General features: G+C 48.0%; 7 protein-coding genes across 7 annotated transcripts; 4 read left to right on the forward strand and 3 right to left on the reverse strand.

The window, feature by feature from the left end:
* The first annotated feature begins 657 nt into the window (after positions 1-657).
* Positions 658-3,612, forward strand: ASPGLDRAFT_72446 (uncharacterized protein). Its single transcript, XM_022549614.1, has 4 exons — positions 658-1,067; positions 1,116-1,357; positions 1,408-1,682; positions 2,279-3,612. Exons 1-4 carry the CDS (start codon positions 878-880, stop codon positions 3,381-3,383), a joined length of 1,812 nt encoding a protein of 603 aa, XP_022403828.1. The 5' UTR covers positions 658-877; the 3' UTR covers positions 3,384-3,612.
* Positions 3,613-3,905: 293 nt separating this feature from the next.
* On the forward strand, positions 3,906-5,476 carry ASPGLDRAFT_120557 (putative longevity-assurance protein (LAC1); the record flags this gene model as incomplete). The annotated part of the gene is made up of 4 exons (XM_022540148.1): positions 3,906-4,053; positions 4,161-4,471; positions 4,528-4,815; positions 4,868-5,476. The coding sequence occupies 4 exons, from the start codon at positions 3,906-3,908 to the stop codon at positions 5,474-5,476; spliced, it is 1,356 nt and encodes a 451-aa protein (XP_022403829.1).
* Positions 5,477-7,963: 2,487 nt separating this feature from the next.
* On the reverse strand, positions 7,964-9,537 carry ASPGLDRAFT_1132767 (uncharacterized protein). Its single transcript, XM_022539610.1, has 3 exons — positions 9,186-9,537; positions 8,495-9,124; positions 7,964-8,443 (listed from the first exon to the last, which is right to left on the reverse strand). Exons 1-3 carry the CDS (start codon positions 9,384-9,386, stop codon positions 8,006-8,008), a joined length of 1,269 nt encoding a protein of 422 aa, XP_022403830.1. The 5' UTR covers positions 9,387-9,537; the 3' UTR covers positions 7,964-8,005.
* Positions 9,538-14,849: 5,312 nt separating this feature from the next.
* On the forward strand, positions 14,850-16,547 carry ASPGLDRAFT_143741 (UPF0187 domain membrane protein). The gene is made up of 7 exons (XM_022541799.1): positions 14,850-14,995; positions 15,051-15,198; positions 15,247-15,331; positions 15,375-15,503; positions 15,550-15,899; positions 15,945-16,118; positions 16,165-16,547. Exons 1-7 carry the CDS (start codon positions 14,954-14,956, stop codon positions 16,518-16,520), a joined length of 1,284 nt encoding a protein of 427 aa, XP_022403831.1. The 5' UTR covers positions 14,850-14,953; the 3' UTR covers positions 16,521-16,547.
* An 89-nt stretch (positions 16,548-16,636) lies between these two features.
* Positions 16,637-17,680, reverse strand: ASPGLDRAFT_43635 (uncharacterized protein). Its single transcript, XM_022545854.1, has 2 exons — positions 17,514-17,680; positions 16,637-17,458 (listed from the first exon to the last, which is right to left on the reverse strand). The coding sequence occupies exons 1-2, from the start codon at positions 17,666-17,668 to the stop codon at positions 17,107-17,109; spliced, it is 507 nt and encodes a 168-aa protein (XP_022403832.1). The 5' UTR covers positions 17,669-17,680; the 3' UTR covers positions 16,637-17,106.
* A 37-nt stretch (positions 17,681-17,717) lies between these two features.
* On the reverse strand, positions 17,718-18,464 carry ASPGLDRAFT_55624 (DUF167 domain-containing protein). Its single transcript, XM_022548149.1, has 2 exons — positions 18,043-18,464; positions 17,718-17,977 (listed from the first exon to the last, which is right to left on the reverse strand). The coding sequence occupies exons 1-2, from the start codon at positions 18,328-18,330 to the stop codon at positions 17,801-17,803; spliced, it is 465 nt and encodes a 154-aa protein (XP_022403833.1). The 5' UTR covers positions 18,331-18,464; the 3' UTR covers positions 17,718-17,800.
* ASPGLDRAFT_43637 (uncharacterized protein) lies at positions 18,461-19,732 on the forward strand. The gene is made up of 2 exons (XM_022545855.1): positions 18,461-19,498; positions 19,551-19,732. The coding sequence occupies exons 1-2, from the start codon at positions 18,705-18,707 to the stop codon at positions 19,642-19,644; spliced, it is 888 nt and encodes a 295-aa protein (XP_022403834.1). The 5' UTR covers positions 18,461-18,704; the 3' UTR covers positions 19,645-19,732.
* The last annotated feature ends 129 nt before the right edge of the window (positions 19,733-19,861 follow it).

Genomic DNA, 19,861 nt, shown 5'->3' on the forward strand with positions numbered 1-19,861 from the left:
ACCTTGTAGGTCAGACCACGAGCTGCAGACAATGGCGCACGTTGCTCAGTACCAGACATGCAGGATTCCCAAAGCGACAAAGACCTCGGATTCCGATAGAGCGGCGCCTAGTTTGTCTCTAGTACGATAAAGTAGAAATGAAACATGGCTCGTCGGGGGGAGGAAGAAAGATTAAGGGCCAATCACCTGACATTGCCCGTTTCGGCTGTCGTCGACAACGATGAATATCAACCAGTCTTTCTCTTCTTTGACATCATGTGAAGCATATACGATGTTCGTTATTGTTTCATTTTCTGCATGGAGTAAAATGCATTGCATTTTTTCCTTGGTCTAAGCGCCATGGAATTTTCACTGCGTCTCCATAGCCAGCGGCAAAGGCCATAGGGCCCATAGACGCCGACCCAGGGAACCATCCGGACAAAGAGTTTCATTCAATTTATTCATCAGGGCCTGAAAGAGCCGCCTTGTATGTTCAATAGCCATTGGGACCTGTTTCAGATTCCTATTGTGCATCCCATTATTGTCCCTGTCCGACAATGGGTCGATTCACTCGGCGCCTATCTGCTTTCGCCCAACACAAAGCGGGCGTCAATAATAAAGACTCGGGCTGAATGATTATGACTTGTTTTTTTCTTGATAGCCCCATTGTTGGGGGCCTTTTGTTTTTTTTTTTTTTTTTTTTTTTTTTTCTATCAAATTGGCCCGAGGCGTTCTTTTTATACCAATGACACAGCCTCCCCTCTAATATCAAGCAAGAGCTGACTCGACGCAAGACATTTTGGATTTTTTCCCTCTACATATTTTCATATCCGGATATCGTTTCTTGCATTTATCTCTCCTGTCGAGGTTGATTAGTCCCATTTGCGCTTTATCGATCATGAAGGCTTCATGGAAAGCACGCCTGGCTGGCCCAGGATATGTCATTCTCAATGGCATTCGAGTTATCAACATCATCACTTTTTTGGACATCATTGCTGCCAGCGCGGTGATGCTGGTGAAGATTTCGCTGACGAGCGGCTTTTTCTTCTTCGAGGCCGTCACGCATGCCGTGACAGCTGGTGTGAGCAGTAAGTAGAGCTTGTTCTATGACCTGGAGCACTGCTAACGACGAATAGTATTCCTTCTCATTTCCGAACTCCCCTGGTTACGCAGCTACTTCGATCGGGATTGGCCATTACTCGGACATAATTCTGGATTCATCACCTTGGGGATAGCGATGTTCATGCTTGGTGCCGGAGTGTTGGGCAATCTGAACCGGAAAGATATGGGTCAGGACCATCTTGGTATGACATTTTGGCAGATCGTTCTTTCCGCAGGGATTCTGGCCTTGGTCATGAGCGCGATTAACCTTGTTTCGGTAAGTTCTGTTTATTCTCTCTAGACGAGCAATACTAACTATGTCCGCAGAGCTTCGTTTTCGCAGATGGTGAGAAAGGCGTCACCGCACGCCAAATTCGAATCTATGGAGCGGTTGCAGGCCAGAAAGGAGAGATTCCGCGAACCGGTAGTCACAGAACATTCAGACTCAGCATGAAACGCGAGGATACCTTACCGATATACAGCCCTCAAGCCGGAAGGAAATCGCCAACTGACCGAAACTCAACCCGGTTTCCTTTGAAAATCGAGAAAATTTCGAGCCCCCCTCCGAATGATGCAGCATCGTCGAAATACTCTAGAGATGAGTCCGGCATTGCGCCTCCGGATCTGGCACATCATCCGGCTCTGAAGGGAGGATATATTTGAGTGGTTACGGATTGGGTAGGATAAAATAGGATTGATACCTTGAACTGGTTTGTACGGGCGTTATGATTGACGGCATGTATACCTCTTTTTATTTTCTTTCTTTGGCAGGATGGCAGGACCACATGCCAAGTTTGTTCTTAATGTTCTTAATTGTTTTTGTTATAGACCATAGCGCTTATTATATCTGGGTTGTTTGCTCGTGTTCATTCTTTCTTACATAAAACCACATAGTTATTATGTGGCTGCTATGTAATTGAGAGGACCTAGAGATAAAAAAAAAAAAAATATATATATATATATATATATAATCAACATTCTGTTAGCATTTTAACTGGCTTGCTCCATACTCGTACTCCGCAGGGCACTCCGCTCTTGGCGCGATAAGATCAATTGGTGCCAGCTGGATTCATCTTCTTTCAACGTCCCTGGAAATGCAAAAGGAGATCGCACACAATGACTGAGCTTGGGATATCATGGGGGACGTATGTATTCTTTCTCTTCTACGTGGAAAAGTGTTTTGCTGATGTGAAAACAGTATCAAGTCCCTCCTCATCTTCTTCGCCCCGATCCTCATCCCCCGAGCAATCAACCTCTACCGCGACTTACGAGGCACAATAGCTTCTCGACAGTCTCCTCGTCATCTTCCGGCTTCTGCTAATCGAGCGTTGAACGCCCTATTTTTTGCGATTACCTTCTTCCTACTCCTCAGTCTGCCGTTCAACCCCCGAGCTCCGAGTCCGAACATCTTCACGCAAACTGCCTCGCGCATTACCACCCCGACCGATATTATCTTTACTCGATTGGCTAGATTCCGACCGGAGAATATCCTGACACCCGCGGATGAGGCCCTGAAGGCAAAGTTTACGACTATCGTGGCCAGGAAGATATACCTGCGGTTTGGACCGGAACCGTTGTCGCAGTGTCACTTCTGCTCGTTTGACCATGTCGGAACTTACATCCTCTACTACCTCCCGTTTAATACGCTACTGCCGCATCTGCTCAATATGCTCATCGTGGGACTGGTGACATCCGCCCCGTTCGCCGGTCGCGATGCGGCCGGCTGGCGCAACAAGTTCACCCTGGCCGGACTCGCCCTCGCCGCACTCGATATCTACATCGTCACGACCTACGATCCCATCCAATACGCACCGGCTATCGTCCGGGCCGGAATGGCCGCCCCCTCCGATCTCTATCACCAAATCGGCCTACTGCGCCCTCTGCTACTCACCATCTTCGACAGCGTCTGCGCGGGGCTGATCTACCTCTCCGCCACGAACCGCCTCTTCTTCGAACCCCCCTCGCAGGCGGAGCAAGTCGGACAACTCGTGGACATGTCGCTGCCCACGATCGCGCAGGCCAGTTCGAAGTTACATGCGTTGAGCGTGACGCGGAATGCGGTGGTGCGGGACAAGGCGCTGAAGGACCACGACGATGCGTATTGGCGGGCGGTGGTGTCGATGAACGGAGAGAACGCGGGCGCAGGCGTGGTCGGGAATGGAGATGCGAGTATCTGGGAAGAAGAGGAAGTGGTACGGGCAATGTCACAGGCAATGGCTGGACAGGGAAACGTGGATTTGGCCAAATTGGGGGTCAATGCGAATGAGTATGTGAATGGGGTGACTGTTGCTTTGGATGAGTAGTGAGTACCCCGTAGTAGTTAGTTGGCCTGTGCAGTGGTAATATAATAGACTTGATATATTTGTTCCCGCATAGAGTTATGTCTGTACATAAAGCGTCTTTCGTGCAGTAGTAGCCTTCGGTTAAGTCCAGATCAACCAGTTCGAGAGCCCAACGGAACTCGTGAAGCAGCCATTGGCCTTGAATTTCGGCGGTGAAGTAGTTTGGCTGCGACAGACGGGGGTGTGGGCCACCGCATTCCCCTCAATCTCTGTGCCGTCTCCTTGTTTCGTGCCATTGTTATTATTTTTGTCTGTCTGTTTCGTTTGTGTGAGAATAATTGTATTCTCTACAACTACTCTGTACATTCTTGTTGGGACATAAGCCAGCTCAACCAAGTACCCGCATCGGCGGAACCGCGGGTTGAATGTACCACCGATCCCTCGTCCACAATCCCGTTGTTGTTTCTTCTCTTCCGCTCCCCGAACTATTGTGATTCCTACTCTGCAGCATTCGATTCGTTTCTCCTCCGTGCTATGTCTGTCATGGCAAAAGACGTGTCGCCGTCGCCGTCGCCCTCGGTTGCGGACCTCAATGCCTGCGTCTCGACTTCCACCGGCGGCCACCATCACCATCACCGGCCTGTTGCTAAAGAGACCACCTTTCGGGAATGGATGGTGGCCAACCAGATAGGTATGTTACACTGCTTTTCCTGTATTGGAGTGGGAATAGAAAAGGAGGGAAAAAAAAAAAAAAAAAAAAAGAAATGGGACGGAAAACTGACAGCGTTTTGTCCGCAGGGATTTCACTGACGATCCTTGCCATGCTCCTGGCCTGCCATAACCTCTATCCTTCGCTGAGACCTTATACCACGCCGTTCTTCCAGTTATCGTATTACCAGCCGTCGCAGGGTGTCTACGTGCAGGGATGGGATGATTTATACTTTGTGCTTGGTTCCGCGATTGCGTTCACGGCCATCCGGGCCATTACTATTGAATGGGTGTTTCAACCGCTCGCTCGGAAAACAGGATTGAAGCGCAAGGCCTCGGTGCGGTTCGCGGAGCAGGGGTGGTTGTGGGTGTACTATGGGTTCTTTTGGACTTTTGGGATGGTGAGACTTCTATACAGGTGTTGATTTATGGGTGTGGCTGGTACTGACGGAAATAGTATATCTGGTCGAACTCGGACTACTGGCTCGATTATACCACAATCTGGAGGGAATGGCCTGCGAGGGGTGTATCTGGGACTTTGAAGTGGTATCTGCTCGTGCAGTTGTCGTTTTGGGTGCAGCAGATTCTGGTGATCAATATTGAGGAGAGACGGAAGGACCACTACCAGATGTTGACCCATCACATTATCACCAGCAGTCTGTTGGGCTCTGCGTACATCTACGGCTTCTACAATGTCTCGAATGTGGTGTTGTGTTTGATGGATATCGTGGACCTTTTGTTGCCGGTAAGTTGGGTTTATTTGGATCCCAAGAGTATTGATGCTAACTATTGAGAAGACCGCCAAAATCCTCAAATACCTCAAATACGAAACGAGCTGCAACATCGCCTTCGGAGTCTTCATGATCACATGGCTCATCGCCCGCCACGTCCTCTACCTCCAACTCTGCTGGTCCATCTACAGAGACGTCCCCGCCGAGATGAACTACGGCTGCTACTCCGGCACCACCGCCGAAATGCTCACGACAGACGGATACCCCGACCAATGGCAATACCTCTTCTCCCCGTTCCTGGATATCGACGGACCTATCTGCATGAACCGGACTATCAAGTGGATCTTCCTGTCGTACCTGATGTCGCTGCAAGTGCTTTCTCTGATCTGGTTTGGGATGATCGTCCGTGTTGCCGTTGGGGTGCTGCGCACCGGGAATGCGGAGGACACTCGTTCCGACGAGGAGGATGAGGGAGTTGAGTCTCCTGGGCAAGTCCAGGTTTCCAGCAAGGACAGCTCCGCTGGGACGACCATTGCCGCTGATAGTGCCAGCGCAGACTGGCGACGGGCCAACAGTTCCTCAAATATGCGACCCCGTGGTCGTGGACGTCTTCCGCTGGAGCAAAGTGATCGGAAGGCACTGCTTGGTCGGATTGGATGTGATAAGCCGACCTAATCGCCCTTTTATTTCTCTTAACATCTTATTCGAACTCTCTCATTTTTCTAACGCTTAACGTTTCTTTTCACGTCATGAATATGCTGCTACGTTGATATCATGGATGGATGGATTTCATCAAAAGCACACGCACTTATACCTGAAAACGATCCCAGAGGTCTCATCTGAGGACTGTTTGTTGATTGATTGATCTGATTTGACTCGATTTAATTGCTTTATGCTTGTTTTTACTTGATGGATACCATGGTTTAATGTTTGCGTTTGTCTGATTTATATTACAATGCAGTTTCAAGTACGATATCATTGATTCCAAGCTATAAGCTATACACTGGTGATCAACATCTGCTCAAAGACTGCCTTAAGCCTCTCTAATAATCCAATTACCCCACATCTCATTAAGTTTCTCCAGTTTCTCAGCGAATTCCGCATCCTTACGTGCCCCATCCCCAAATTCAAATCAAGTGCGTAAAAGCACATCCACAATTAGGATTTACTCTTTGCGGTTGAATGTGAGGTACTAGTACTCCGTTGAAAACCCCTGCAGTACGACAAATCTGAATTTAAGGAACTCTTGGCAACTGCAAACCCAGTCAACTGAGTCGGGAAATGTCCCAGGAAACACTGACAACTGTCGACCACAACCAACTTGGGATGTCCTTCATGGACCAGTTGAAACAACTCCGATCCAATAGGGACCAAGACCGTGAGAGAATCCGACAACTCGAAACAGATCGAACCACGGATCGCGAAGAATTGCACAGTCTACGCGAACAAAATCTCAGCACCATCGACTTCTTTATCGTCAGGGCCTCGACCCTTGATGAGTGGGCAGAGGACCGAGAGATTGAACTTGAGATCATGACAAAACAATAACCGAGTACATGATCTATTCCACTGAAGTAACTCGTGCAGAATTGAGACACCATGCTCCTCCATCTTCTCCATCTTCTTGACCCTCAAGGCCTCCAGCTCGTTGACTGTATTGGCCCTTTCTTTGTTGGTGGTTCCCGATATCCAGAAGTTTGACACCGTTCAGAATATCCATAACTGTAACGCATTGCCGATTAAACATCTGGCAGTTATATGCTTGTATTGTCGCCTATTCGCTTGCAAACCCGGCAAATCAAATCACATATCAACTTGATTTGCATCCAGTGTACTCTGGCAAGCTTGTCTGGGACAATCGAAAGCGTCTTGTAAAAAGTCGAATGAAAAATACCCCGTAAAAAACGTTGAGAGCACCCTTCTATTGCATCTCTCGTTCTTGTTTGACCGAGCAAGAAAACAGCCCACGATCCCCCGTGGGCTACTATGTTTCGTTGGCTGTCGACAGCTCTTCTATCTCTTTGGCCATTCGCTCATTCGTCAACTGTGATTCTAGTGACGAGGTAAAGATCATCTTCGACGTTTGAGCATTCAAGCCATTGAGGCTTTTTCAGAAAGAACTTGCAGCATTTGCCTAATAGACAAGCTTGGGTCGTTGCCGATGCTTTTGTCTGTCTGTAGACATAAATGCTCGTTCTCGTAAAGCTTGGCAGACATTCGTCAACAATCTTTCTTGTCCTATTTGAGTTGCTCATAATGGACCTGAAGTAACAAGGTCAGGCTAATCGAGTAGAAGCCCGTCGCCTATTTGGCACAAATCGAGTCTAATATGCACATCAACGAGGGCAGGACGTAGATCCATCATCATCAAAAGACTATCGCCGTAGCCCATGCGCTGATGATCAATGATGATAGGAGTACGGAATAAGAGAAGATGAAGAAGTAAACCTTCCCGCACTCCTATACGTACCGCAGAGTGAATTCAGGGTACAAATATTCACTGCAGCATTCACCACATGAATCATGCCCTTGCAGCCCTATTCAGTCCCAGAATTCAGCCGAGCCAACCTAAAACCCCCCGACTAACCGGACCGGCGCCAACTCGCCAAACTATACCGGTTAATAAGCTTCAGCCCAGCCCGGTTCTGGATTTACCTTTTGCGGTTAAGTGTGAGGAGTTCGTGCCGTTGCCACTCTAGTGCTGTAGTCTGTGGACTATGTATGCATGTACAGAGTATGTTGTGTATAATAGGAGTAGCTAAGGGATTGTTGTGCAGAACTACGGAGTACGGTCTGTGCTCGATGAAGATGGATATTCCAAATTATGGATTGTATGCATGTAGCTAAATAATTTCGTCGTAAATGTACTATGTACAAGCCTTCGTTTCCAAGTCGTTCAAGTTAAATCCCAATATATAGCAAAAGTAATGGTATCAGAGCAAGAAAGTTAAACAGTGAAGGAATGTCGGTCAGAAAAGTAAAAAAAAAAAAAAAAAAAAAAAAAAAAAAACAAGCCCAACAAGAAGTACTTCGACCCCCGCGTGTGGGTTCGTGAGGGTGAGAAGACCATGAGCAAGCGTGTCCAGGAGGCTCTGGATGACTTCAACGAAAAAAAAAAAAAAAAAAAAAAAAAAAAAAAAAAAAAAAAAAAAAGGAATGAGAGGCTGAAAAGCGATCGTCACAAAAATGTATATAACTTTTTCTTTAAAATTCTTTCTCGAGTGGTGATCGTGGCTGACTCGGGGGTGGAGATGTTGGCCCCGACGATGGCCTCGATGAGCTGCTGGGTACTGAAGTATGACAGATCTCGCCGGTCTTCAGGTCGACCTTTTCGAAGGCCGATGGTGCGCGAGTGTGACTCGAGGCGACGTTGTACGTGTTGGGGACGTTGATGGTTTTGTTCATTGCTTCGGACCACGATTCCATCTCGACGGTTCGAAGTACCTCGAGACGAGTGTCTTGGGCTTCCAAGTCGCCGCCGTTGGCGTTCGAGGCGAGCGCATTCGAGAACTTCGATGGACCGGGAGACCAGAGTTTCGAGGCTCGCTTGCTGGACGAATAGGCGTACTGGCGGGTGGTCTGGAGCAGACGGGGGAGGAAGGATGCCATGAGAGGTCGCAATGCTGGTGCAGAGGCACAGATCTAGACTTCGTTAGTTTATGCAATTGTAGAAGTAGACTTTTGAAAACATACCAATCCCAAGTTGATCTCGACAGCAGCGGACAACAAAATCGGCCAGCCCATCCAGGTCGCATCGTAGGTACCAAGCATACTCTCGTAGACATAGGCGGTACGGATGGAACCGGCGACGTTGACGACAATACCAAGACCGAAAATCGACATGACAGCAAGTCGTTGCCGGGCGGGCAGCTTAAGGTTCCAAATCAATGGCATGGGAAGGACGGTGCACATGAAATCGGTAAGGATGTTGATAAGACTGGCGGAGAAAACGGCGGCGCCATCGTTAAGGCAAGTATGGGGATATTCGGGCTCCAAGTCCCAGAAGGCATGAATCGGGCGACACTGGAAAACGCTGACCAGTTCGAACAAGATACAGCAGATTCCCACAAAAACCATCGATCCGATCAAAACCCAAGAGTATGCCCGGTACAGGCCCTTGGATCCCGTGCCAATCAGACGCTTGCAGAACCAGAGGAGTGACATCTTGGTGAAACTGGAGGACACGGAGAATTGGACTTGAAAGGCGAGATTCAACTTCTGCACGGTCGGAAGCCAGCCCATAGGGATATCCCAGATGTGTCGATCCCATCCCCAAACCTGAGCGGCCAACGAGGTAACGACGCACATTCCGATAGCGAAGACCTAGGTTTCTTAGTTAGCGAGAAGTTCTTACTGTTTCGGATGCAAGACTATGGCACCATACCAGAGCGATCACAATAAAGATATCATCCAGTCCGGGTGTGCATGTGATTCGTAACCGAGTATACAACCGTAACATCGTCAAGAAGAACGCAATACTCATAGTGACAATGTTCACAATCAAGACGGCCGGGCCCCGAGACACCGGATCGACGTAGTTTGGCAGGGGCCATGATAACAACACTTCCATCGGAGGAAGCTGCATGATGGCGGAGGGTGAGGTGTAAGAATAAAGGAAGGAAATAATAGGAAAAAAAGACAAATGAGTGTGTATATAAGTCGCAAAAGAAGCCTTAAAGAATGGATGGGGCTTGTACAAGGTTTCGTAGGTCGTTTTAGTTAAGAGTCGAGCATAACCGTCAGGAACCACTTGAGCTGAGATCTAACAATAATCCACATGGGTCATTGTTCACACCGAGCTCTGATTTTTGTCTTTGATTTCAAGTGGCAGGTATATGAAACGCTTGTCTCGACGGGATGCCGTAGAATATGGAAAGAGAGTAAGAGGTTAGTCCACGAACCGAGGGGATAGTCGAGTAACCAGTCCAGTCCTGGAACCAAGGCCAGTTTCTTTGGGGGGAAGGGAGAGACGAGGGGATATTATACTAGTGCTCTTCCATGACTCGAGCGAGAAGATGGAGACAGGCTCTAGAGGACCGGGGCCGTGAATACCGGTCGATTGGCTTTTCCCCATCATTTTGCATTTTTCTTCTTCTTCTTCTTTTTTTTTTTTTTTTTTTTTTTCACGCACTTTGGAGGATTCCCATGTGGGCTTGTATGGACTATCTCGAGATCCGGCCAGGCGACAAATTGCTCCAATAGTTCAGTCCACTGGGGAAACTGAAGATCCTATTCGCAGAAGGAGTCAAAAAGGGGCAGCACCCCCGAGGATTAAACCCTGGTTCAAGTGGTGCATAGGCATCGCGATAGGTCGATCCGAAGTTTGTACATTGGGTCCACCACGTTTAGTCTCTGCGTCTGCGATCTGAATTGGAATTGTTTGATGCAATGGCCGATAGTCTGGTCTGCTAACCCTGGGCCGACATGTTTAGGGCACGCACTCTGTCTCTCCCACGAGCGAATCAGCCTGCATAAGCATCGACCTTAAGCTTTGACACGATGCTGTAGTGCGTGGCAGAGTGCACACATTTACCCACCGGATCAGGTCACCACGAGGAACCAGGATGTGGTTTTTTTTTTTTTTTTTTTTTTTTTTTTTTTTTGAGAGTTGCGTTCTGTATATCATGTGTACATACTCCGAGTACTCCGGAATATCATGCAGAGTGTTTGACGGTGGAAGGCAATACCGGTAATAGTCCTTGCCGGTATCCTCTGTATCTGTAGGTATGCGTGGAAATGGCCGATCGGCATACGATTGCACTGGCCGGCGGACTTTACAAATCCCATGGAGACACACTGAAACGAATGCTTCACCACACTTAAGCACTCCGTAAGCGACATCATCTCATTCCTATTTGGGCATAATCCAAGTGGCCTTTTTTGTCATTCGACACATACTCCGGAGTACAAACTTCACTACGGGGAGCGCTAACTCCCCGCTAGAAGGACGATTATTGCCCGCTAATGCCAGTCCACGACGATCCGGGCACTGTCAGCCCCCGTTCTTTGAATGTCATCGCGTGGCTTGACAGTTGCCTATCCTTATCAAATTCCATTGTCCTCGGTCTGCCCGTAACTCGCGTCGGACCTGTCATTTCATGCTGCTTTGTTTTGTATACGGCGTATTGCGTCGCCTGTGCGCGATGTCGGCTGTGCTTTGTGATATCAACCAATGTCTTTAAGCGATACAGTCTCAAGGAGAACCAGGGTAACCGAATCACACGCCGCAGCTGAATGGTCCGGATGATCTTCGGCCGTCCGTACGTGTCCTATGAAATACTCTCCTCATCTCCTCACATAAAGGAGGACTTCGGGGTAGAAGGCTCCTTTCATTAAACTCCCTGACAAAACACGGGACTGCTTCACCAGTGCATCAGCAGTCAGGAACAGGAAATTATGTACGGAGGTGCACGCACTGACCACACGATTGATGAGAAATTCACAACTGAATCATGTTGCCAACATTGAGCACTTTTTAGCTACCCGTCTATTGCCAATGGTGTGATGGTCTGTTTCCCAATTCGGTTGGGATAGGTGCCCCGAGGTCTCCAACGTGAACAGTGCTTGGTTCACTGCGTCGATCCTCTCTCCACCGCGTCTCCTGTTACTTTATGGACATGGCAGCCTGTTCCCGGGTTCGTTCAAAAAGGAACTGATTTGGAACCATGGCAAATTGCCATGCAATCCAAGGGCCTTATACAAATCATTGATGTTGTGCTCAAATTTGGTCCGACGCTCAGGGCAGTGTTTAGCGTTGCTCCGGTTTTCCGTATGGAGATAACGGCTGTCTGTCTGTACAGAGTTTGCAACTCTATGCCTTTGTCTGACAGTTTTCGATATGATACTATACTAACTCGTCTGTTCCATCTTTTTTTTTTTTTTGGATTCGCCTAGTTTTTCATTCTAGTCACCGTTCCGACGCGTCTGGACTACCACTTACTGTATAGAGTACCACTGTATCGGAATGGATCTTGCATCTAACTATCGATCTCTTCCCATGGTACATATCCAATTGCGCATTTATCAAACCGAGCCTCGACTCTGACCTCACATCCGGCACGGTTCATGATCCGCCGGGTCGGGCAGCAAGCCTCATCCACATCGATATCGATAACATGAGGGAATAAGGCGATAATCAGATTGCTTATACCCAGTTTTCTGGTACGTTCAAGTGCCCGTGGTGGGGCCTTCCTGTGTAAACCAGAAAAAAACCCTTCAATATCACGATTATTTAAGGACAAAAAGCTTCAATAAAGTAGAAAATATTGACTCCGAACCACAGACCGGGGAGGTTCGGGTGTGCGACGGAGATGTCTCGTCGTTTGTGCACCGAATACACAATGCTAGAGTGTTCTGTAAAGTCTACAAAATGAGACATACGTACAGAAATAGAAAGAGCAATATATTTGACATTTTCCGCAGCATCACATTTACCAATAGGCAACGAGTCAGAAGGCCCCCGATATGTGCGTGCGTCTCGGTAAAATCCTCCGGAGCCCGGTCTCGAATCTCGATGCAAGATCGCCCACAATGCTTATTGTGCCTGAATAATAAATGCAGCTGCAGGGATCAGGGAAGGTCGAAATGTGATCTATAATAACAGGGATTATAATCATGCATGAGAATGTGATGTGTGCGATATGTTTACTTTTTCGCGCTCATGCTAAATGCACATCACGATGCTAGTCGCTAACTTGGCATCAGCAGTATTTAATCTACTTTACTTGTCTGGGCAGCAAATCAGCCAAGAAAAACTGGAGTCTAAGTCTATCACTAGTTAGTTTCTGCAGGATACATGGCAACAGCCTTATTGTGTCCGATAGTCTGTCAATAGTTTGCGGAGTACACAGGGTGTCTCTCTACAAGCTTTGAAGAATTACTTCATGATCAGCAGAAATTGATGAATTCCATCTCTATTCGATCTCTCTATTTACTCATTTGGGTAGGACTAATCCTTCTACCCCTCTGAGGCTCAGTGAATTGTCGTCATACTATCGGTACCCTCCTACAATAGTTCGGACATCGGAGAATATACCGGAGAATTCCCTACACACTGTACAGATACTGTCAATGCGCAGATTATCGATTTCTCGGTGTCCATTGTGCCAATGCCTTGGCTCTGGTTGATTCATTGACCACATGTATTGAACAAGGTCCAGTTCGTGGCCCTAGTTTATGGACCGTTGTACCAATACTCGGGTTCCAGATTCTCGGTTTGGTCGTTTGGAATATTCGAGATGGTTGGACTTGGACTTGGTAAATACTGCTCCTACTGCATGTAGAGTGTACTCCGATACTACTGCTTGCTATTGGAATTATATGCGGGTTAAGATTCGAGATCTGACAGGGTTTCTCATAGGCATGCTGTCTTTATTCGCTGGGCGTTTCTCCCTTCTCGTCAGTCACGCCTACTTTCTCTCCTTTTTCTTCTTGTCTGAATGCGAGGCACGTGGAGGCTGGCAGGTTGTAGATACTGAGGATGTCTGTTTCCTATCGTGATGGGGAGAATGTAGGGGATAGAATGACAAGAGGAACTACGGTTGGTTAGACGCAGTAGGAGACTTGCATGTGAAGATGAGAAGGATGTTAGCTTATAGGATTTTGCTTGGCGTAGTTAACTAATTAACTAGTTACAGTGATTAACTTAGTCATGTTTTCTTGTACGTAGTGTCATTTCATTGTTTCGTTGTCAGGATACTGATGCTCTACCCTACTGCTGCCAGTAAACAGCGATCATAGTTGGCAAATAAGATGCTAAACAGCGTAGGGAAAAGATACTGCGTAGGTTTATATCAAAAATTTTCCATCAGAAATGTATTATTCTGATACGCATTCGACTCAATCTCAACCAAGCTCACTGACAACCTTCGAGAAAATTCCAACTCCTGAATGTACCCCGCATACATGCAGCATTATCTCCCGTGTGAATCCACCCAAGATATATCTCGCACGATATAGCTGCCAGATGCAGTACAAAATCGACACTGATTGACAAGCCTTCCCCTGTCATGACGGACGATGATGCATCATCTTGCCGAGTGCCAATGAGAGAGGTTATCTATAGTGGAGGTTGTAAAGGATAGCGGTCTAGACTGTGTCATGAGGTGAATAGAAGAGGATATATAGGATGAAAAGGGGAAAACCTGAAACACCGGACATGGAGAGCTGTACAAGTATGGCGGAAAGCGAGATGTCATCGGAGATTTGGCTGCAGATGCTGGTGATCATGAATGATATTCAACTTCCTTTATTGAGACCTAGATGCTTCTCTTCCATCAGCATTTATTCTATTCTACATGGCAAAGTGAGTACAAAAGCTGCAATGTTTCACTGATGCCAATACTAATTCCAGAAACGGTCTAAACTGCTCCACTTGTGCTGCTAGCCAATGATATCTCGAAGATGCACCCGTGTGGCGGCTCTAAAACAAGCGCTGATTGGTCGATTCAGGGCTGAAACAACGGCAGATTTGGCAGGCACAATGTCCCGATTAGGAAGGTTATATTTGCAGGCATATCGTAGAGTACAGCACAGTAGTACCTAGACATAGAGACATCTACAGAGTGTAAAGACTGCATACTCTAGCTACACTTATACAAGCACACTCATCAACAACCAACCGCATACTGCACAGAACTCGACAGAGACGGTGCTTAAGAGTATCAGAGCATCACTCGCAAAACGGCTATACCAGATGAATACAGTCTAGCTTCATATTAGCTCCGGCTGCCATTATTTAGTCGCAGCAAATCCCCGTTACGTGCAGTCGATCCGCTCTCATTTCTTCGTTTCGCTTCTTCGCGCATTCGTGATCGCTCGTTTTCTTTCCTTTGTTTCTAGAAACCTTCTATTTTAACCTCTTCATTCGTTATACTTCTATTGATTCCTCTATCTTTGTTTCTTTTGTCAGATCTATCATCATATCCTACCGCCGTGGCTGACGGCCTAAGAATGCCCAATCTGGGTGACGCTTCCGATGTCATCTCCAATGGGACTCCCTCGCCCTCCCCTTCGCCTACGCCAGGCGCGGGGCCGACAAGATCGCAGCCTCATATTCAGGTCGAATTGAGCAATGAGCCTCCTCCGCCCCGTCGTATTACACCCCGACCGTCGTTTCTTGAGAATTTGGCCGACTCGCGTGAGAGACAGTTCATGCTTGATCGGAGGAATTCCACGGATGTGGATCGATATTTCGTATGCACTTCTCTCGCTAGTGAAATTGGAATAAGTTGGCTGACGGAGAATCTAGCATGGCCCCAGAGACCTCGATAAGCACTCGAAATGGCCCATCTTCCTGCGACTGCATGGCAGTGTCATGCCCCGATTGGTCCTTCCGCTTCTTTGCGTCGCGCTTTGGTCGACTTTGATTACGTGCATTTCGAGATTTGTTCAGAACCGTAAGTTTGCTCCGTAGTACGAGTATGGATATAGACTGACTGGTGCAGTTGGGATCGATAACATTCTGTTGACCGTTCTGGGTTTCGTCGTTGGTTTGGCCTTGTCGTTTCGCAGTTCCACAGCCTATGAAAGGTATGTCCCCGGCCCTACTGCGCAAGATGTTTACTAATAATAGAAGATGGGCGGATGGACGGAAATACTGGTCACTGCTGATTCAAGTTTCTCGTAATATCGCTCGAACGATCTGGATCGACACTGCTGAACGGGAAGGAGAGGAAGGAAAGCAGGATCTGCTGGGAAAGCTGTACGTGCGGACACATAAGTTGTCAAACAATTGACTGACAAACTAGAACTGTCATGAATCTCATCCTTGCCTTCGCCGTCGCCCTTAAGCATAAACTGCGTTTCGAACCGGACGTCGGCTATGATGACCTCAAAGGCTTGATTGGACATCTCGATACGTTCGCCAAAGAGGCACACGACAGGAACAACCTCAAGCCGCCCAGGAAGAGCTCGTGGAAGGCCGCTGGAGAGTACTTGGGAATCTCATTTGCCGAGTCCAACCCTAGAAAACTGATCAAGCGGTCTAAGAAGCCATTGGGTCATCTTCCCTTGGAGATTATCAACCATCTGGCAGCTTATATTGATCGGTGTATCGACAACGGCACACTCTCGTGCAGCCTGCATCAAGGTCAAGCTAGTGAGTACAAGATCTGAAATCTGGGTGATCTCGGCTAATTTTCAGTCTCGGGGTTGGCTACCCTCAACGAAGTTCTCACAGGCACCGAACGTGTCCTGGATACGCCTCTGCCGATTGCGTACACTATTGCCATCTCTCAGATTGCCTGGATCTACGTTCTTGTACTTCCGTTTCAACTCTACACCACCCTGCAATGGGTGACCATCCCAGCTTCCATCAGTGAGTGGCCCCGGGATGTGATTCAATATGAAGCTAACGAGTGCAGTCGCCGCCTATATCATCCTGGGTCTTGACACAATCGGCAGTGAAATTGAAAACCCCTTTGGCCACGACGTCAACGACCTACCCTTGGATACATATTGCAGGCAGATCGCCCTAGAACTGGACATCATCACTGCCATGCCACCGCCCAAAGTCGAAGATTTCACCACACGCGACGAGAACCTCGTGTTGTACCCGTTGAGTACCACTGGATTTCCCGAGTGGAAGGACCGAAGTGTCGAGGAGATTCGATCTGCTTTGAGGACTAAGGTCGTGGCTAATATCCCGGTTTCTGCGTCGACGACTACCATCTATGGGAGTTCCAGGAGTGCCCGGAGCAAACAATCCGTTTCGGTTTAGTCTTTAACAACAGCAAAAGACCCGAGGAAAAGACAAAAAAAAAAAAAAAAGAAAAGAAAAAAAAAAAAAAAAAAAAAAAAAAAAAAAAAAAAAAAAAAAAAAAAGAGGAAAAGGTCGAAATTGTTCATTAGGCTGACTTCAGCCTGTACTATCTTTAAGCGAGAGAGTTTGGCGTTTATCACTGTTTGAAACAGTAACAACAGATTGACACTGCAAAAGCATTTGGATTATTTCTTTTGTCTGGGTTGGAAGTTTGTTAATAGAATTGGATATTAGATAGATCTGCAATGTTGCCCTAGGCGTTATGGCTTTATTTCCTTTTAGACATAAGAGTATGCCCATCTGTCAGTTGCGTAGTTCTCCTCACACTGGAGAATGCCCTGTGAAGCAATACCTCTAGGCACGATTGCGCTGATAGACTCGTCCTGACAGCAGAACGCGCCATGTTGAGAACCCATGAGATACGGTCATGTCTCACTGTTATGAACCTCAACAAGAATGGTTTAAAGCAGCGCGCGATTCCGCCTGACCGTCGTCACCACCTATCCATTCAAATTATAGTACCCGAATCATCTATCACCGACCATCACGGCACGAACAAATCTCTCCCATCCCCCGCAACAAGCGCACCCAGGAAATTTCCCTTTGCGCAAACCCTCCACGCCACACCGTTCCCAGATGTACCACCGATCCACGAACTCAGCGCCGCAACGACGGCCGCAGCGTCGGGGCGGGGGACGCGGACCCAGACGATGTTTTTAGGAGTCGATGTTGATGTCGACGAGGCTGTAGATGTAGAGGAAGAAGCGATTTTAAGGATATCAATCGAAATACTAGTCCCAATTAAACCGAGGAACTGGCCGAGCGCGGCGGTGAGATATGTGCGAGCTGTGAGGGGGTCGAGAAGGGTATCATTTTTGGTTTGGGGTTGGGATATTCTATTCTCGAGTTAGTGATAGTTCGTTAGACTGGTTGTTTATAGGCTGGACGTACAATTGCAGTTTGAGATAGGTCCATGGGGGATCGCGCGCGGTGAAGTGGATTGGTGGTGGTTGTGATTGCGCGTCGGAAGGTTTTCGTTTCGATGTTTTTTGTTCTTGTGGTTGTGGTTGTGGTTGTGTCGCTGGTTGGGTATCTTGTGTAGACATTTTCTCTTTTTTCTGTACTCGTGGATGCGATGCGATTGAAGATGAAGATGTTGAGAATACGATGAAAATTTCGGTGATGTCACGCGTATCAAAAATACCACCGCATACGCCTACTACATACTTGTACAACATCTACAAACAATTCTCCCTCAGCCTCTCCCTAACAATCCGTAAACCCTCCTCTATCCGCTCCCCCTCCCCTGCCTCCCTTTTAACAAAATCCAACACCAAATCCTGAATCCTCAGCACCTTCTCCCGGCTCTTCTCCCCGCGAATCACCTCTACATTCGACGGCGCTGTATTGAATACCTTTCTCTCATCAGCACCCATTCAATAACTAACTAACGTACATATATACAAGGGAGGGAAGTAACCTTGGCAAAAACCCTCATAACAGCAGTATTCGCCTCGCCGTCTCTCGCGGGCGCGGAAACGCTCACGTCGACTTTGTCGTCGTCGCGCACGCCGGTGACCATGCCGCTGGCGTTGGATGGGAATGGGCGGCGGGCGTTGGGTTTGGTGGTGCAGGGGAGGTAGAGGGTGTAGAGGGGGGTGGGGGTGGGTTTGGATTTGAGGGGTTGTTGGAGGAGGCGTAACATCGTTGTGTTTTCGAGTTGTGGTGTTTCTGGAGTGTTGGGTGTATACAAAGTGAGTTGTGCCATGTGGATTAGGTTATGCTATTTATGCATGTTATGCATAGGGCTGTGGTTAGTATAGTGTATGTATGGGTATGGAGTATGGTAGTTGATAATGCAGTGGTATTATCTACAGTGAATGAAGTTATATTGTATCTGCCTGATCGAGAACTGGTATTGTGGATAAAGATTGAGCAATATGCTGAGCAAATAGTGAATGAAGCCGGACAACCAACCTGTTACTTTGTTTCTCTTCCATCTCACTTGAACATGCTTATTCTTATATTGCACACTTTGCAGACTTGTCAAAATGATCAAACAGCAATTGCAACTTATCGCAAACAAACAGCAGGAGCAGGTTAGTAGACATACACCCTACCGTCGCTACGACACTGACCATCATGCTGGAGAATCACCTCCAACCAGACCCTCCCCGAACCCCAGACAGGACAGTCTCAGACACCACATCCCCCCACCTCGACCAAGCCCACTGGTCCATCGACAACCTCCCCTCTGTCCTCTACGCCCTCCGCCCAGGAACCCAATACATCAAATCTCGCGCGCGCGTCCGCGAAACACCCCACAAGATCTTCAACAAACATGTCCGCGACTTCTCCATCCTCCCGTCCCGCATCTCCTCGAAAGTCGAAGGCTGGCGCCTCGAAGCCTGGTTCCGTATTGACCGCCGCATTGAGGCGCAGGATATCCTCGACCGCGTTGACCCTAGGTTCCGCGGCGAAGTGAGCTCGTTGGAGATTGAGCTGCGCCGCGAGGAATTCCGGAGACTCTTCCATGTCGCGGATTGGAAGTCGCAGGTGTCGATTAATGAGGTTGCAAGGGTGGTGCACAGGAAGGGTGTGGATTTGGGGTTGAATACTACCCGTGGTGTTACGCCTGGTCTTGTTAATCCAGAGAAGGGTGACGAGGGTGGGAGGATTCCGGTTCCGGCTGAGAAGAAACGGGAGAAGACGGGTGGGGTGGCTTCGTGGCCGTTTTTTGTGATGCAGGGGGTTAGGAAGCAGAGCATGAAGAGCGAGGCGTGTTTTTGGCCGAGTGGGAGTAAGGGTTATCCGTTGGATATGGGAGCGAGGACGGCGAATGGGAGTTCGGGGGAGGTTCAGCGACCTCAGGGCTTGAGTGAACAGCCGCGTAGTATTTCTTCTGTGCCGCCTGTTCGGAAGGCATGGGTGGAGGACTATGTTGAGTGAGTGTCGGTGTCAGTGATTAAAGCATTTTGTCTAACGTACTCGACAGACAAATATCTCAGAAGAAACGAAAGCAACCCAAGACTCGACGTGTATCGGTATCATATCCAGAGACGCGCGAGCTGGCAAGTCATGATAACTCGCTCGTGTTTCGAGAGACAAGCTATGATCGCGGCACGATGACCCTTGAAGAATACCTTCACAGAAACAGAATGTCCTACGAAGAGTATCTTTGTCGCGGTGAGAACGGTGAAAAGAGTGGTGGTTGGAAGAATACGACTGGGAACGGCACAGTTATGCAGAAAAAGAATGTGGTTGATCCGTGGCTTGTTGTTTCGTGATCAATTGGGGCT

Source organism: Aspergillus glaucus (assembly GCF_001890805.1).
Source record: "Aspergillus glaucus CBS 516.65 unplaced genomic scaffold ASPGLscaffold_4, whole genome shotgun sequence".
In the NCBI taxonomy this organism is placed as follows: Eukaryota; Fungi; Ascomycota; class Eurotiomycetes; order Eurotiales; family Aspergillaceae; genus Aspergillus; species Aspergillus glaucus.

What these genes read in the sequence shown, in the direction of transcription:
- ASPGLDRAFT_72446 (XM_022549614.1), top strand. Translation starts at nt 878, where the DNA reads ATGAAGGCTTCATGGAAAGCACGCCTGGCTGGCCCAGGATATGTCATT. An exon ending in CGTGACAGCTGGTGTGAGCA is followed by an intron (nt 1,068 to 1,115) that starts GTAAGTAGAGCT and finishes AACGACGAATAG; the next exon opens with TATTCCTTCTCATTTCCGAA. An exon ending in TCGAAATACTCTAGAGATGA is followed by an intron (nt 1,683 to 2,278) that starts GTCCGGCATTGC and finishes ATGTGAAAACAG; the next exon opens with TATCAAGTCCCTCCTCATCT.
- ASPGLDRAFT_1132767 (XM_022539610.1), bottom strand. Translation starts at nt 9,386, where the DNA reads ATGCAGCTTCCTCCGATGGAAGTGTTGTTATCATGGCCCCTGCCAAAC. An exon ending in TCTTTATTGTGATCGCTCTG is followed by an intron (nt 9,125 to 9,185) that starts GTATGGTGCCAT and finishes TAAGAAACCTAG; the next exon opens with GTCTTCGCTATCGGAATGTG. An exon ending in TCGAGATCAACTTGGGATTG is followed by an intron (nt 8,444 to 8,494) that starts GTATGTTTTCAA and finishes AACGAAGTCTAG; the next exon opens with ATCTGTGCCTCTGCACCAGC.
- ASPGLDRAFT_143741 (XM_022541799.1), top strand. Translation starts at nt 14,954, where the DNA reads ATGCTTGATCGGAGGAATTCCACGGATGTGGATCGATATTTC. An exon ending in TTCGAGATTTGTTCAGAACC is followed by an intron (nt 15,199 to 15,246) that starts GTAAGTTTGCTC and finishes TGACTGGTGCAG; the next exon opens with TTGGGATCGATAACATTCTG. An exon ending in GACCATCCCAGCTTCCATCA is followed by an intron (nt 16,119 to 16,164) that starts GTGAGTGGCCCC and finishes TAACGAGTGCAG; the next exon opens with TCGCCGCCTATATCATCCTG.
- ASPGLDRAFT_43635 (XM_022545854.1), bottom strand. Translation starts at nt 17,668, where the DNA reads ATGTCTACACAAGATACCCAACCAGCGACACAACCACAACCACAACCA. An exon ending in ACCTATCTCAAACTGCAATT is followed by an intron (nt 17,459 to 17,513) that starts GTACGTCCAGCC and finishes ACTCGAGAATAG; the next exon opens with AATATCCCAACCCCAAACCA.
- ASPGLDRAFT_55624 (XM_022548149.1), bottom strand. Translation starts at nt 18,330, where the DNA reads ATGGCACAACTCACTTTGTATACACCCAACACTCCAGAAACACCACAA. An exon ending in TTATGAGGGTTTTTGCCAAG is followed by an intron (nt 17,978 to 18,042) that starts GTTACTTCCCTC and finishes GATGAGAGAAAG; the next exon opens with GTATTCAATACAGCGCCGTC.
- ASPGLDRAFT_43637 (XM_022545855.1), top strand. Translation starts at nt 18,705, where the DNA reads ATGCTGGAGAATCACCTCCAACCAGACCCTCCCCGAACCCCAGACAGG. An exon ending in CGGAAGGCATGGGTGGAGGA is followed by an intron (nt 19,499 to 19,550) that starts CTATGTTGAGTG and finishes TGTCTAACGTAC; the next exon opens with TCGACAGACAAATATCTCAG.